This window comes from Akanthomyces muscarius, chromosome 1 (genome assembly GCF_028009165.1).
Source record: "Akanthomyces muscarius strain Ve6 chromosome 1, whole genome shotgun sequence".
NCBI lineage: Eukaryota > Fungi > Ascomycota > Sordariomycetes > Hypocreales > Cordycipitaceae > Akanthomyces > Akanthomyces muscarius.
The window spans coordinates 6,670,217-6,685,318 of record NC_079241.1 but is presented as its reverse complement, the minus strand read 5'-3'; the positions used below and the strand labels follow the sequence as shown (position 1 = coordinate 6,685,318).

The 15,102-nt window shown below is 51.4% G+C and overlaps 2 protein-coding genes across 2 annotated transcripts; both read right to left on the bottom strand.

The window, feature by feature from the left end:
* Positions 1-305: 305 nt before the first annotated feature.
* LMH87_007266 (uncharacterized protein) lies at positions 306-9,820 on the bottom strand (the record flags this gene model as incomplete). Its single annotated transcript, XM_056192326.1, has 4 exons — positions 306-1,630; positions 1,683-1,757; positions 1,820-9,448; positions 9,502-9,820. 4 exons carry the CDS (start codon positions 9,818-9,820, stop codon positions 306-308), a joined length of 9,348 nt encoding a protein of 3,115 aa, XP_056060557.1.
* A 1,073-nt stretch (positions 9,821-10,893) lies between these two features.
* Positions 10,894-11,856, bottom strand: LMH87_007265 (uncharacterized protein; the record flags this gene model as incomplete). The annotated part of the gene is made up of 1 exon (XM_056192325.1): positions 10,894-11,856. The coding sequence occupies one exon, from the start codon at positions 11,854-11,856 to the stop codon at positions 10,894-10,896; it is 963 nt and encodes a 320-aa protein (XP_056060556.1).
* Positions 11,857-15,102: the final 3,246 nt, after the last annotated feature.

Below are 15,102 nucleotides of genomic sequence, written 5' to 3'. Positions count from 1 at the left end.
CCATTGCCTCAATTTTGGTTTCCCTTTTTCCAATCTGTAAATGCAAATGTCCATGTCCCTTTTTGTGTATCATCCGAACGCCAATTTTTTTTCCCTCTCTGCAGTTTTGTGAAAGCAAATATCGTCCAAATCCAACAGTCATCCATACATGTCCAAAGTTTTCTGCGTCATCTCCAATTTTTGTCTTGCCATCCAATGTTTCGCAGCATCTCTAAATTCCCTCTTGTCATCCAATTTTTCATCCAATAGCGCCAAGTCTTCACGTACCAACCTTCTCTTTACCCGAACTCCAATCGCCTTTTTTTTTAGATCTCAAAGTCCGCCGCGGTCAAGAACTCTCCGCCAAGGATCCGACCCCAATGGGTCTTGTCAATCTCCTGGCAGTCTCGTCGCAATGTGGTGAGGAGCACCTTGATAGCCTGCGCCGGGCTCTTGGTAAAGTTACTTTTCCCCCCAGCAACAAAGCCGTCAGTCTCGACTGCAACGCCTGCATCATCGCCCGAGGAAGGTCGCCATGCGAGATCGAGCATCTCGCAGGTGTCTGCATAATCCTGGTAGCAGCCAAAATACAACTGGCCAGCAAAGAGGTTGAGCTGCAGCCGCAGGTGGCGTGGCAGCTCCCAATCCTCCGCGCATTTCGGGATGGAGTAGAGGCGCAATAGATCCAGTGGCTGCGACGTTCGACTGGTTCGCGGCGCGTAGACATGCAGGTGTGCCTGCGATGATGGCATCGTGAGCTGCGGTATCAGCTCCTGCGCTTCGAATGGGCTGATGATGACAGCCTTAGTGCCACCAAACAGCCCCTTGGCAGTCAAAATCCATTGCACCGGTCGCTGGAACGAGTCAGCGAGCGCATTCTTCTTCCTGGGAGCTGCTTGCTGGGCAATGTGCGCAGAGTCGGCCAGCTGGACAGTGCGTGTATAGTCGACCGTGACGCGCAAGTCGTTGGGAAACTGGCCAAGATCAACCCAGTCACCAACACTGGTATGGAGAAGGGCCAAAAAGGCGCTCTGAAACGCAGGTGAGTTCGATGGGATGCTGCCTGTCGTAATGAAGCTTTTCAAGTGGGGATGTAACTCATGCTCCGCCGGCTGCACGCTGTGCGGTCGCTCAACGTGGCGCTGTTGCTCAATCTCCGGCGCCAGTTCCTTTTCCTGCTCCTCCTGGAGCGCCGCCGACCTGAACTGCGACACGCCAAACTCCTCGCAGCGTTTTTGTATAGCGGCTAGCGAGGTGCTGTGCCTGCCGATATTCAGCTGCTCGAGTGACGAGACCAGTTCGTCGCCATCGGTGGTATCCGTCGTCGGGCGATAGCGGTACTCGATTGTTTGCGCCTCTTCCTCGAGGAAAGACTCGGCGTGCTCTGGCGTCAGATGTATACCGGATGAGCTGCTCGCGCTGTTCCAAATACTTTGCTGCTTCTCGAAGCGGGCGCCTTGAATGGCCCAAAGCGGCATGAGTCGACGCAGGTCTGTGTGTGTCTCTGAGATGGCCCACATCAAGACGTCGTCTACTCCAATGTCGCTGTCTTGTGCCTTCCCTGTTGCCATGCAGATGCGAGACTGCATTTCTTTGGTGACACAAAATATGACTGCCTGTCCATGACCAAGCTTACGCATCCTCATACAAGCTACAGTAAAAAGTCAGTAAATGCCCCCATCGTAATTTATGCTGCATCTTACCTTGTACCAGTCGATCTTTAGTAAGATCAGGGCCCAGTGTGACTGCCGCTCGATAGTATTCAGGGAGCTTCAAATCTGTACCGCGTGTGTGGGCCTGGTCCAGGAATACCAGGCAGCGATCAAGCTGTTCGGCATACGGTGAAGTCTGCAGTCTTTCTTTTGCTCCCTTGCGATCGATGACGCAGATTTCATCGTCGTCGTCGAAAAGACGACAGCTTCTTGCTTTTGATCCAGAGGGAGCAGCTCTAGCCACCTTGCTGCCAGTTGAATATTGGTAAGCTCCAGCACTTGCGCTCCAACATCCAGAACAACATGAACCCGATTACTTGTAGCAGCCACAAATTCAAGAAGCCGCTCCGTGTCGGAGTGGTAGCCCCGATCTGACGAGTGCAGTAGCTGCACTATATTCTCTGGGCGTAGCAAATTCTCGAGCACCAGAGCGTTGGTATGTAGCTGCTCTTGGATATCCAGCTGCTTCACTTCGAGTGGTAGGACATGCCGTGAGTCGTTGGTGCCGCTGAATCCTGTTGTCGCATGTTCCTTTTGGGCACCAAGGTCCCAGCCAGAAGAGGAGAGTTTATGCGAGAACTCCTTCATCTCTTTGGGGAATACCAAGTGTGATAAAAAGTAATCGATAACACTCTTGGCGTGTCTCAGATGTGGAAACACTTCTTTTGTGACTTGTTCGAGGTCCTTGATATTGATGCCAGCTAAACGATGGAAAGACGCAGGCAGCTCAGGCGCATCCGCGACCCATTCGTTGTACTCAGTCTCTGCCTGGTCAGATCGCATCAGGTGCGTTAAGGCGACAATGAGAGAATCTTCAGATAACCCTTCGTAATAGTAACTGAGGCAAGTTAGGAGAATGACCACGTCGGGGTGGCTGAATTCTGCTCTTGTTGACGGACTGTCCTTGGCTCTGTACGGTACTGCGAGCTTGGTTGGAGGTTCACGGTTCACGTCCAAACCGTAGTTTACTCTCCATCTCTTCTGGCGGAGAGCAAACAGCAGCACTCTTCCTGAAATCAGGCCGCGTAGGAGAAGTAAAGGCCCCTTGATGATGTCGGTAAAGAAGGACGCGTTCGATTCCACCCCTGTAATTTGGTCTGCAGACACGTTTTCTTCGATGATGTACTCAAAGATAGCCTGTCTCATCTTATCGCTCTGTCGTCCAATTGGTATTCCAGGAAGACCAGTGTCGCAAATATGCTGTGTGACCTTGTGGAGAAGTAAAGTGCCTGCATCATCGCGGAGGATGCGCGTTCTCGGAAAACGGCCACGACTCTGGTGCGTAAGCTCAATCCCTTCAGGCATCTCTTTTTGCACCTGCGGGGCAACGAAAGTGACGACATCGAGAATACGCTGCAGGACAGTCCAGCGATCGGGGCTGAGCTCGATTGGCCGCTGCTCCTTCATCGTGTAGATGAGCTCGAACTTGGGGCTGAAATTCTCGTCGCTTTCGTCTACAATGTCGCGAGAATTCGCTTGAAAGAAGTGGTAGAGATCAACAAGAGCTGTACCAGCATCTTTGTGGTTGCCAAGAAATTGATACTCAATGGCCATGAGCTTGAAGGACAACATGTGCTCTGGCTGCACAAGCAAAATGCCGCCTTGCTCCATGCATTCCTTGTAGAGACTGTATAGACCTTTGACCTGGGCTTTGTTGAGACGAAGAGAACGATTGAACGGCATGTGAAAAACTCGACGGTTCAGAAGACCACTCAGTTTAGAAACGAGAGTTCGAAATAGCTCCTTAGCCTGGGGTTTTCCGACAACAACACGCACAAGACTGGATCCATCCGCGAGGTACGCAGCCACAGCTGGCACGATGACGGATGACTTTCCCTCGCCCATATTGAGCTGCATCACTGAATTTTTTCCGTTTTCGGGGTTTTTCATCTCCGACGCAATGTCGTCCTGCACTTCACGGATCAAAATTCCGCTTTCAATCTCCAACAATAGACTTTCAGGGTTGTCCATGGGCTCCCAGTTCGTGTGTCCCAGGTTGCCCAACTCTTTGACAAGATCGGATGGCGTTTTCGCTTGGATCAATCGCTCAGCACGCTGAAGTCCGGTTAGGGCAGTCCCAAATGCGACGAGGGCCATTTTCCACTCCCAAGACAGCGAATCCCAACGGGTGCGGACCATGTTGCTAAGGAGAATAGAGGACGACGTACGTGGTGCCATGAAAGCGGCCGCAATTTGCCATCCATCTGCAACACCATCAGGGGGTCTCTCGTAAAGACCCTGCATCAGACCGTTAGTGATGGTAGCAAGCAGTGCAGCGTGGAGCTCAACGGCGTTGTCTTGGCAGCTACGCAGATGGTCCTCGAGTGCACCAGCAAGCTCGCCTGTGTCTTCTGTCAATGATTGTGGAGATTCTAAATCTTTCAGAGCTTCGAGACTCCTCTCCAGCTCGTCTGCATACTGACGCTGGCTTGGATGCTCTGAGGAACCAGTTTCCCGAATTCTTTCGAGTAGCGCCGCCAATCTGTGTGCGCTCGACGCTGGCGCGATTCTGGACTTGCACAGATTCAACTCTGTTGATCGAAGGGATGGTACCGAGGGTATCGAGGACTCAAACATAGACTGGTCGCTGATCACTGGCTTCGCCTTTGGAGATGGCTTGGGCCGAGGCTGCGGCTTGCGCGCCGTGAAGGGGGCGCCAGCAGCGACTGGACATGATTTGAGCTTCGCTGCAACATCGATGAGATATTCATAAAAACAATGGTTTCGGTACCAATTTTCCCACCTCGTTCGAAAGCTATCCATTGCTAAATAGCAATTGAGATACGACACGCCGTCCAAGTGGGCCACAGGCACTTCACATATCCATTGGCTGCACACACTTTCGACGAAGTTTTCGCGTGCCTTGATCTGCTTTTCTTCAAAAGATGTCCTTCGTCGCTCGAGATAAGCATCTTCGTCCTCATCTTCAAGCGCAGCCAGGCAGAATTCTGGACTATCCTTGAAGTCAACGAGCGCTTGTTCCGCAGCGCCTTCAATATCAGGCCGTCGAAGAGTGCGTCCACTGGAGAGCAGATATTGATCTTTGCTTGGGATAGAAACGTTGAATACATTCGGCATACTAAAGAATGCAGCGAGAGCTTGCAATGGCTGTAGGCTTGCACTCGTAGAGTACCCCAGTGTACCCAGACACAGCATGACTTGAAATCGGTTCAGTGGTGATGACGGCGTAACCAGCAAATGATGTAGCTGGCACCAGAATTGTCGCAGAAGAGCTTTTTGGTCCCCAAGCCATTGTGAGCCATAGCATATGTCTCTTGTGGATAGTTGACCAATTGAGCCTTGTACTCTGTCACAGCTCAACCAGAGCCACATGTCGTCCACTAGTCGCGGTGCGACTGAATCAATCAGACTCTTAGAATTTCGCGTTAGCATCTGAGTGATTTGGTAAGATCTCTTCGACAAGTTTGAGTGCTGAGTAGTGTCGCGGCTTTCGTAAACTGCATCATGTCGAGAAGTGTGGTTCTCGGCTCCAAATCCGTACACCTGAAAGCTCGCTGCTCGTATCGTCTGGCGATTTTTTAGTTCGGGCTGAACATGGTTGAGAGGCTGCGGCAGTTCACAAGCGTCCGGGTAAAATAGCTTGGTCGATCTAGCTTGAGCAAATATTTCCTCTACCAAGGCATGAAAAGCATTGTCTTGAGACAAGAAGCTCAATTGCTGATCCCAATCTACTGTCTCCATGCTTCGCAGGTTTCTGGGGTAATATTGCCTTGCTGGAGTCAGGCGCGCAATCTTGGTAAGTTTCATTGCATCTTTCTCTTGCAGATACTCGAACGAGCGTAGAGAAGCAGATCGAAGAATAGACAGAGCTTGTTCTGTTCCTGTTCTGCCAGTGAGCTCATCTGGAAGACAATGTGAGGTCAGCGCATGGAGGTGGCAGACTACAAGCTTGCTTTGAAGGCTACCGTTGTCGACGAGCCTTTGCAAAAGAGTGTCGATGTCGTAAGCGTGAACTTTTTTAGATGTACCATGAGGAACAGATACCCGAGTGTGGTCTGTTTTGGAGTCCCAAGACCAAGTCGGCTCACCGTCCGGTATCAGGGCCTTGCGCCGCTTGTGGTCATTTCTTAGCACAAGCTTGCTCTGCAATCCCACCAATGTAGCTATACTTTGGCTGTAGTCCACGTACATTCCTCGAAATTGGCGCGAAAAAAGTTTGTGGGAGCCGGCATCCATCAGAAAATCCGTCTGAAGTCTTGGCATCTCAACAGTGATATTCTTCGAGTCTCTGTGAAGTGTAATGTGGATGTGAGCCTTTTCCTCGAGCGGTTTCAACAGACGTGCCAGGTGCCTAGCAGTAGAGGTTTCCGGTCCAAGTAGGATGTACTGACTCTGACGTTCCAGAGTCCAGCCGCGTTCTGTTCTTCTCATAGTCCAGTTCAAGTCTGGCGACGACTTCCAAGGCTTGTCCTTGTCGCGAAACTCAATTGTCTGAGAATGTCTGTCATACCAGTGAATGTAGCCATTGACAAATTGATCTGGTAAAAATCGGCCAAAAACTCGAGATGGCACAACATCGTAGACGCGCAGCCCGGACTTTGCGACGAGAAGTAGATCATGTGGTGCAATCTCACTCATGCCAAAGAATAGTGCATAGCCATGGAACAGTTTCTTGGAAGAAAGTTTCATCCCTGGCATATCGGTCGGCAGAACTTCGAGTGTCATTTTGCCAAATAGGGCAGCGTACAGCGATTGCTTCTCATACTCTCCAGGCAAGCGTGACAAGGGACTGCCGTTCACGAGAAGCTCTCCGGTTAAAATATCGTAGTTGACACGCAGCGGTAGCTTTGTTTCTATAGTGACGATACTGGTGTGCATCCAATTCTCATGCGGATGAGGCGCTGTCTCCCAAGTGGCTCCACCAGGATACGCGGCCCAGCTTCGCTGAAGCGCGATGTCGAGACAAGCGTTTCCATTGGCAGTGATTTCTCTCTTCAAGATTCGGAATGACTTGAAAAGAGCCTTTGCGCATTTGTGTACAGACGTTGCGTCCTGAGCTCCGACACTGCATGAAGCATCATGCGCAGTAATGGATGCCTCAATTAGTATCGCTGCATCTGAGACGGATTCCAAGATGGATTGAACATGCTGCTCGTCCACGTTAAAAGACGCTATGCAAATTCGAGCTACTTGAAGGGTACTCTGCAGAAAGTCCCCGCGCGTAGACTCCGTCTCTGATTTCTTCACTTTTTCTTGCAACAGAGACATCCATACTTGGGCGACTATGCGACACCTGCGTAAAAATTGAAGACATTTTGCTGAAGCCTGTTCTGTAACAGAAAAGGACAGAAGCTTAGCGGCCAAAGTAACAAAACCGCTCACGGCGTAGTACGACTCCCAATTGTCTGCAATTTTGCTCAGTGAGGCTTCAAGGCCCTCCACACATGCCAGCGCAAATGTCTCATCCTCAAGAAGCCGGTGTCCGGCTCGATACGATCCAGCAGCCGGTGGACCTACTTGGCCGCTGATTTGCTGCAGTATTCGTAGCACGTCGTAGTTTGCAAAGTCGACTGTCGGCATGTGAAGCTGTGTGAGAACATTCAACCACTGAACCCGGTAACCGCAAGCCAGTGACGCCATAGCTTTGAACTCTTCCAAGGACATGTGCTCTGGGCACTCTGATTGGCGAGAGATTATGCAGTTTGGCTTTTCACCGTTTGGCGATTGGTGAGGTCGATGCAGGAACTTCTGTAGGCTACTGCATGGTGGTGAAAGTTTGTATGTGCAATTCTCCGCCACTGTACCACTCTCGCGGAAGGAGTTCGCCCAACTAGACAGCGAAGTGTCGTAATAGTGAAATTGCAAACCGTTTGCCAGCAATATGTCCGCTTCGGACGCAGTGCTCACGGCTTGGATTTTTCGATGTGTTCTCTTGTTCGACTTGGTTGTCGAAATCAAGACAAAGCGACGGTAATTGGTGTAGGTGACATATTTATCGCGCAAGTATTCGGACAGCTTGTCTTCTTCTGGCCCATTCGTTGATGCGATTTTAGTAAACTTGAAAACTGACGAAATGATGTAAGCCGTTGCATCGCGCCAGTCACTGAAAGCCACAGGCACTCGCAGCTCGAAAACCACGTTCTCGGCCGCGTAGGTGGCACTTGGCAACGGCCATTCGTGTATCTCAATTTTCATCGCTGCAGCTTTTCGCTCAATGTCGCACCGCGAGCAGTCTCGATTATGAACCTGGTATTTATAGCCTTTTCGATTGACTCTGTCCAGGAATTCATGATCAAGTTCCGTACTTTCTTGGATATAAGACTCGTACTTTTCTTTTGCAGCGCGAAACTCCGTTCTCTTCTTGTCTCTTTTTTTATTTGCCTCCTGTTCGATTGTCTGCTTGAGGAATTGTTGCTCATTGGACGTTGCAAAGAACTGAACTGCAAAGCATTCTTTCGTTCCAAACGAAGAAAAGATGGAGGCGTTGCAGTAAATCTCGGCACGCTTCCTACGAGACTTGATATAGACTTCAATGAGATGGAGGCGCTCAGTGTCCCTTTTTGCTGGTAGAATGAGAGACTGAAGATTCTCGCGAGAAACCTCGGGATTAAAGTGATGCAACAGCTTATGTTGCTCACACGCCGACTTGTCGCACGCGATCCACAGCTCTAAGACAATCAAGATCATCAACGAGGTGGCCTCCGGATTATTCTTGTAGCGGTCGCTGGCAGCTGTGTGGTATGCCTTCATCGCACGTAGTATCTGCCCAGGAGTCTCCTCTTTTCCAATGTTGGTCGTGAGCCAAGAATCCAACGAAGTAGTGACCCATTGCTCAAACTCCAAAAGATCGAATATCACACGCTCAGCATATATAGCAATTGAAATGTTCGGCAGTTCTGATCCAGAGTATACGGGCATTTGCCAGGAAGGTGAAAACTTGTGGTTGGCCACGTAGGACTTTCGCGAATCAATGGACTGAATAAATGTATCCAGATCCGGGTACGCAAAATGCTGATCTTGCTGATACCAGTCTGACGGGATAGCAAACATCATCAGATTTGGGTTCGAGGTTTGCGCTGCCGCTTGCCAAGACTTTTCCATGCAGGAGACAGCTCGGGCCAAGATCTCTCCTACGCCACCTTGCAAACAATCATATGCCTTGGGGCCAAGTTTCTTGAGTCTGCCGGATATTTTTGCCACCATGCAATAGAGAACCTCGGAGGGCATTTTGAAGAAAACTGCGGCCTCTAGAATTAAAGCCATGAGGAAGACCATGAATTGCTTGTAAATGTGTGGCTGCCCGAGGCGTGATAGGAGGCTTTGTATAGTCACGCGGCAAAGCAGCCAAACAGCAGAGCGTCGCCACGGCAGCTTGGCCTTGCGCCAACTGACTTGTTCTCGGGTATTTTTCTCAAGGACTGGGACCTTGACCACTCTGCCGAGAGCACTCAAAAATGTCGCGAGGAAGTCGGTAACAATAGCAGGGTCTGTTGTATCCCTGTTCTCGATTTGGTCATGGCCAGCTTTAGACGCAGTGGCTTTCATCGATGCAACCTCCTGAATGCCCATTCTTGCAATGGCATCTGCGAGGGCGGAGTGAAGGTCCGAGTCGTCAAATACTTCTAATGGTATTGCGACGGCCGAACCAGGAAAGTGTCGCTTGAGCCGTCCCGGTGTGCTCATTGCAGCCTCGTTGCGAGGCGCGAGCTCGGAGAACTCGAAAATAACGATGTCTTGCCTACGATTGGCAATGATGGCGGCATTTTGGGCCGATACGTGGATCGGAAAATTGCCACCTAAGGCTGTATTAGAAGTCTTGTTCAATATCGTGAGGCTCTGAGAAACATACCTAATTTTGATAGTGTCGAGAAAGCTTGCTCTAGCTTGTGCTGGTCCAGATTACCTGAGCTGTTCCTTGAATGGCGAAGAAAGGTAATGGCCTCGCCCACCTGGACGACAGTCTTAGCGGCATCGGATGTGATGCGAGGCGTAAAAAATCGCAGAGCATCGCAGACCAGCTCCAAAAGAGCGTCATCAGTTGCTGCTGCAAGCTTGAGGTCGTCTCCATTCTGGGGATGCCCGGGAGTCAGAAAAACATGATGAATGAGCAACCGGAGTTGATCCTCAGACACTGAGGCCGCGACTGGAGCTTTTGTCGAGGTCGGCATGTCGAAGGAAAGCTCTCCAAAATCTGGTCTCGGGTTTTAGAATCATAATGAAGAAGAATTAGAGGGAACAAGTACCTGCTCAGAAGAGCTGCGGGACAGGTAGGCCTCCTTTCGGGCCAGGCCCAAACGGCCGGGTGTGGTTGGTCAAGCAAGAGTCCAGCAAAACTTGATGCCTTCCGTACCTGCAAAAAAGAATAAATACCGCAATCACTTTTGAACAAGATTCTCCAAGTCTTTCTAGAGGGAAGAATCTCGTCTCGGAGAATGGTGTTGTTGATGTTGTTGAATGAGCGTGCCCTCGCTTTTTTTTTTCGTGAGAACAGGGGCCACTTCACCTGTTGGCCGTTTGCACGCTGCGCCGCGAGTGCAAACACAGCTGCCAGAAGGAAACAGGTGTCAGTAGCCAAATCGCCTAGAAGCTTGGCAGAAAGAAACAGTGCAAGTAGCTCGCAAAATTTCAGAACAGTATTTCAATACACCGTGTAGAGCTTATTGCCCTCAATTTGCGTCCTCAGCTGTTGGCAGGCCACTGTTGGCGCCACCAGGAGAGCAAAACGACGCTGCGACAATGCGGACGGTGTACACAGCTGGGCAATGCTTGACCACCTCTAGATTCCCCCCATCGCATTTCTCATAGATGCGTGTTATTTTTGTTATTTTTGTCATCTTTTCTGTCATAGCTGCAAATCCAGGGAAGGTGTGCTTACATGAGGACTACACGACTAACACCATAATCGGGCGCCGGGCACCTCGAATCCAAGTCTTGATGGTAATAGTGTTTTTCCATTGACTCCAGTATGCTATATTTACCAAATTCAATCACCTTCTTTAGGTTTCAGGACTTGCCCAGCACGATTTGCTGCGACTTTACAAATTTATCCTACACGAATCCATCCTCTTCCTGTAAAAGACAGCCATGCCTCACCAGAGACGCAAAGTCGGGCCACAGCCACAGCAGTGCCGACACCTCCCAAATCTCACAAAGAAAGGCCAACCTTTTATTAAATAAAAAGACCCAGGCAGTAAAATCGGGTTTTTACTCCCGCCCACGTCCTCCCCTGCCCTCCCATATCTCAGCGACGCACCTGCGCAGCCGTGTGCTGCAGTCTCTGCGCCTTGGCCCGCATCATAAACGGCAGAAACGCATCCATCGTCTCCTGCACCGACATCCTCTCCCATTTAATCACGGTGTGCACCCTCTCCGCGTCGTACCAGCACCCCGCGCGGCTCGACTTGGGCGGGTCCTCGCGCAGCTCCATGAAGAACCGGCTGATGAGGCGGTAGTGCGCGTGCGCCAGGGCATCCGTGGCGGGCAGCTCCTCCCAGCGGGCGTCGTACGCGGGACCCCGCGTCGCCGGGTCCTGCAGCTGAAAGTGTGGGTTCATGACGCCGTGCGCGCGGTAGTAGTCGTCGGTGTAGTAGCAGTCGATGAGCCACCTGCCCAGGTACGTCGCGTCGTCCTCGGACGGCGGCGTGTCCGGCGGGCCCTCGATGGCGAGGAACCAGCGCATGTACGAGGCGCTCGCGCCCAGCGGGTCGAAGCAGAAGAGGTGCATGACGGTGGACCGCGCCGGCGGCTCGTCCGGGTTGTAGATGAAGGCGGACGTGGACGAGGTCGGCGCGGTAGGCGGGTGCGGGCACAAGGCGACGACGGCCCCGGGCGCGACAATAGGCTGCGGAACGAAGCGCGTGCAAGTGCGCCAATGGTGCGGGTGAGGCTTGGAAGGGTTCGGACACCAGCAGCCTGTGGTGGTCAGGCGTTCGGCCGGCGCGAGATGGACGAGGTGGTCGTTGGTCGTGGGAGCAGGTGCGGCGGCGGCGGCCATGATGGCGCTCCGCTGCGGCTGAGTAGATGGCGCCGAGTCTCGAGGGATGCACTTGTTCGAGTAGGTAGAACCGAGAGCCGTGGTTAAAATGCTGGCGACGTAGGCGCAGAAGCCGTTGTGAATGTCGAGCAGGATGGGGTCGACAGGCTGTGGGCCGGCCCGTCCACGTCTTGCGCGGCGTTGAATGCGGAACAAAAGGTTTGGATCCATGATCGTTTGTTTTTGTTTTTTTTTGACAAATTCGGGAATAAAGTGTGTAAAAGATATGCAGGTGATGTGTCGACCTTGGACTCGGGGAAAGGCCTTGTAATCGCAGCAAAGCTATGCAAGAAGGGTTTCGAGTCCAGCATGCAGCAGCCACATGTTTATATAATGAGGGGCATCTACACATATGACCCGTCCTCCCAGGGGTGCCCGTTTTCGTGTTATACCATCCAAATCCAGTGTTGTTCGCGAAAGAATATTACCTTTATACTTCTCCGACAACGCCACATGAACCTAGGTACCAGTCACCGAAACTACCACCGACTCGAAGGCACGGCACGCAAGCGAGAGACACAATGACTGTAGCGATTAGTTTATACAAGCTGTGCGAAGAGAATCTTGCCGTTCGCTACACAAGGGGTCCAAACCACCAAGACATTTTTTCATGTAACAGTAGTACTCGTCTCCTCTCGCTCCGGGGAACTCCATGTGGACGCCATGTTGGTGTGGACCGCACTACAATGCATTAGCGCGTGTGATTCAAGCATCATGGTGCAAAAGTCCTGTGATGGCTGCTGTCAATGGTCGGTTGCTTCGTTGGCTGAGGCAAATGAGGTGCCCCGCGCAATTGGTGTCTTAGGATGGTGGAGGAGGCTTGCCTCGCGATAACGCAGGAAGAAGGCACTAGCACCATTCTGCCGGGTCAAAGACCAGTTGGTTGTAGTCTTCAAAGACATGAAAATAGTGCCTCTGTCGATTTTCTGGGGGGGCAGAGACATTCAGGCTACGCCGAGAATCGAGCGTTTGATACTTGAGCAGTAGCTGTAGAACTCCTCACACGCACGCGCAGTCAGCTTCGAGAGCTTTGCAATTCTAGTTTGATGCTGTGACTTTTGCTTCGCATGACCCCTGATAGGGTTCAACGTGAAATTAGGCATCTTGCCACTGTCACAGCGGCAAGCAAGGGTCGGCGGGCCTTTTCCGCGTGGCTTCGGTAGCCCTTGTCGTGGCGCTCGCACGCAGCGCAAAATCGAGTCGTTGACAGGCTCCCACGTCATCCCCAACCGGTTTTCCGGAGAAGAGGTTGAGCTGCCAAGAAATTGAACTGGCTAGCACGGGAAGAATCTGAGCCGACAAAAGCATGCACGAGACCGGCAATAGCCTGCGGTGCGGGTGGCTGCGTTGGCGTTGTACTGGTAGTTTGCCGAGGGGTGTGTTACTGCTACCGCTACACCACAACGGGTTGCCTCGTTATTTCTGCAGCATTTCTGCGGCATTAGACGCACATCGTTACGCATGAGGATACTCTATTCAACTGGGTCGCATCGCATCGCGTTGCACCACATGGCGTTGTTTCCTCCGCTCCGTACGAGAGGCAACACTGGGGTCCTCGCACGAGTGACAAGTATAGGGAATCTTGATCTTTTCCAGCAGCAAAATGCAGAAAATTGCTTAATCATTCAAGCAGGGTCCAAAGTGGCTACTCGGCGCGTGCTCTCCAGGGCCGTTGCCCGTTACACAGAGCCGAGCCGACGTCATGTCGCACAGAGTTGTCATTTGACAACGAATTTGCTTGGTGGAGGATGTGACAGTGTTTGTGATATGACCCGGAAAACCGGTTGTAAGGCCCGACGGGATTAAAAGGGTGAACCTTATCTCGAGTCGGCGTGCTTGCCCTTGACGAAGTGATGGTTAAAATGTAGGTCATGCCAACTGGCATTCATGAGATCTACTTGCGGGCTCGGTGAGCTCTTTCAGGCGGTCCTAGCTCTCGGCATGCTCGGTTGCTCTAACTCATGTAGTGTGACGAGCAATTGAAATGTGCAACGTTAGAGTAGGCGCCGATGGAGCCGCATTGTATGCAGTTTCACTGATGCAAGCGTAGTTTGAAAAGCATAAGTGCATTTATTGCGATTCGCTAGTACTCGCAAAGGGGTAGCAAAAATAGACGCCGGTGATAGTAAGCTACTATAGAAAGGAACGAAAAATAAGGAAAATATAGTAAGTAAGATAATGAGGAGAATTAAGAGAAGATAGGAGGAATTTCTTATAAAAACTGAAAAGAAATTGGGGAAAAAATAACATTCAACTCGATAGGCCCGCATAGTATTTGAGATGATATTGCCTTGGAACCTGGACGAGGAGCAGCGCATCAGGCTTTTCACTCCGTTGGGAGCGCGAAAGCCTCTCGTGACAGGGCTAATATCGCATTCTTATTTGCGGCGGCGGCGGGGAGGGGGGGGGGGGTGCCTTTCAGGCAGATTTGTGCCGGCGTCAGGATTTTTCTATTGCCTTTAGCATCACCTAGACAGGGAAAGAGTTGACCGAAAACTGATGAATGAGCTAGAAGAGGACCAACAAAGAAAGCAACGCTCTTTCCAAGTGCTCGGCGTGTAGGGCAGGGACTTGATTCAAAGGCAAGAAAGCAGGCTCAGGCGCTATTCTGGTGCAGCCATAGGGTAGCTAGCTGCATGCCAAGTCGCATTTTAGGCGCCGTTGTGATTCCATCTACATACAGTGTGGATTTGTGCTAAATTTAGCGGCGCGAGCCTGACGTGGCGCAAACGGCCAGCGGCTTGACGGTGGCTGACCGACCTTTTTACTGGTATGCAGATTTGGAAACGAATGTTAGCTACGTGGCTTGGCGGCGCTTGCGGGAAGGCTTGGGTATATCTGTCTTTTTTTGGTCGCTGTTGGTAGATGCGGTGCTGCGGGTGACGTCGACAACGTTTCAAGGTATCGGCACACCGGCAGCAGCAGTCGGGCGCCGCATGAACATGGCGCAAGGGTGAATAGGTAATGGAACGATATAATTGAATGGCGATGGCAAGATCGGATACACGGCAGTCGCAGAACTTGTGAAGAATGTGAGGAAAAGATCAAACACGTTTCGTCAGGCCTTATGGATCTTCGCAGGGAGCTGGCTGGCAGACGGAGGTTAGGAACGGGGTGTTGCGAGACGTCAAACGAAACACAGAACGGCATTAAAATGGCAGCATGTGTTGACGAATCACAGCTCGGACGATTAGCATTGTGCTAGCGGAAAATTGGTGTCGAGGCGAGGGCTCGAGAGGAGCCGTGCGCGCGCAACCTTCTGGAGCATGTCGGGGCGTTTATTGTTAACTGACAAACTTGTGCAAAGGTTGAGATGAGCTGCGGCCAGGGAGTGCCGGCTGCAATTTTTTTTTAAATGATTCCAATGCCAGCTGTTTATTATTAGTAGGCCAAGCCTAGTATTGACATGGCGGGTAT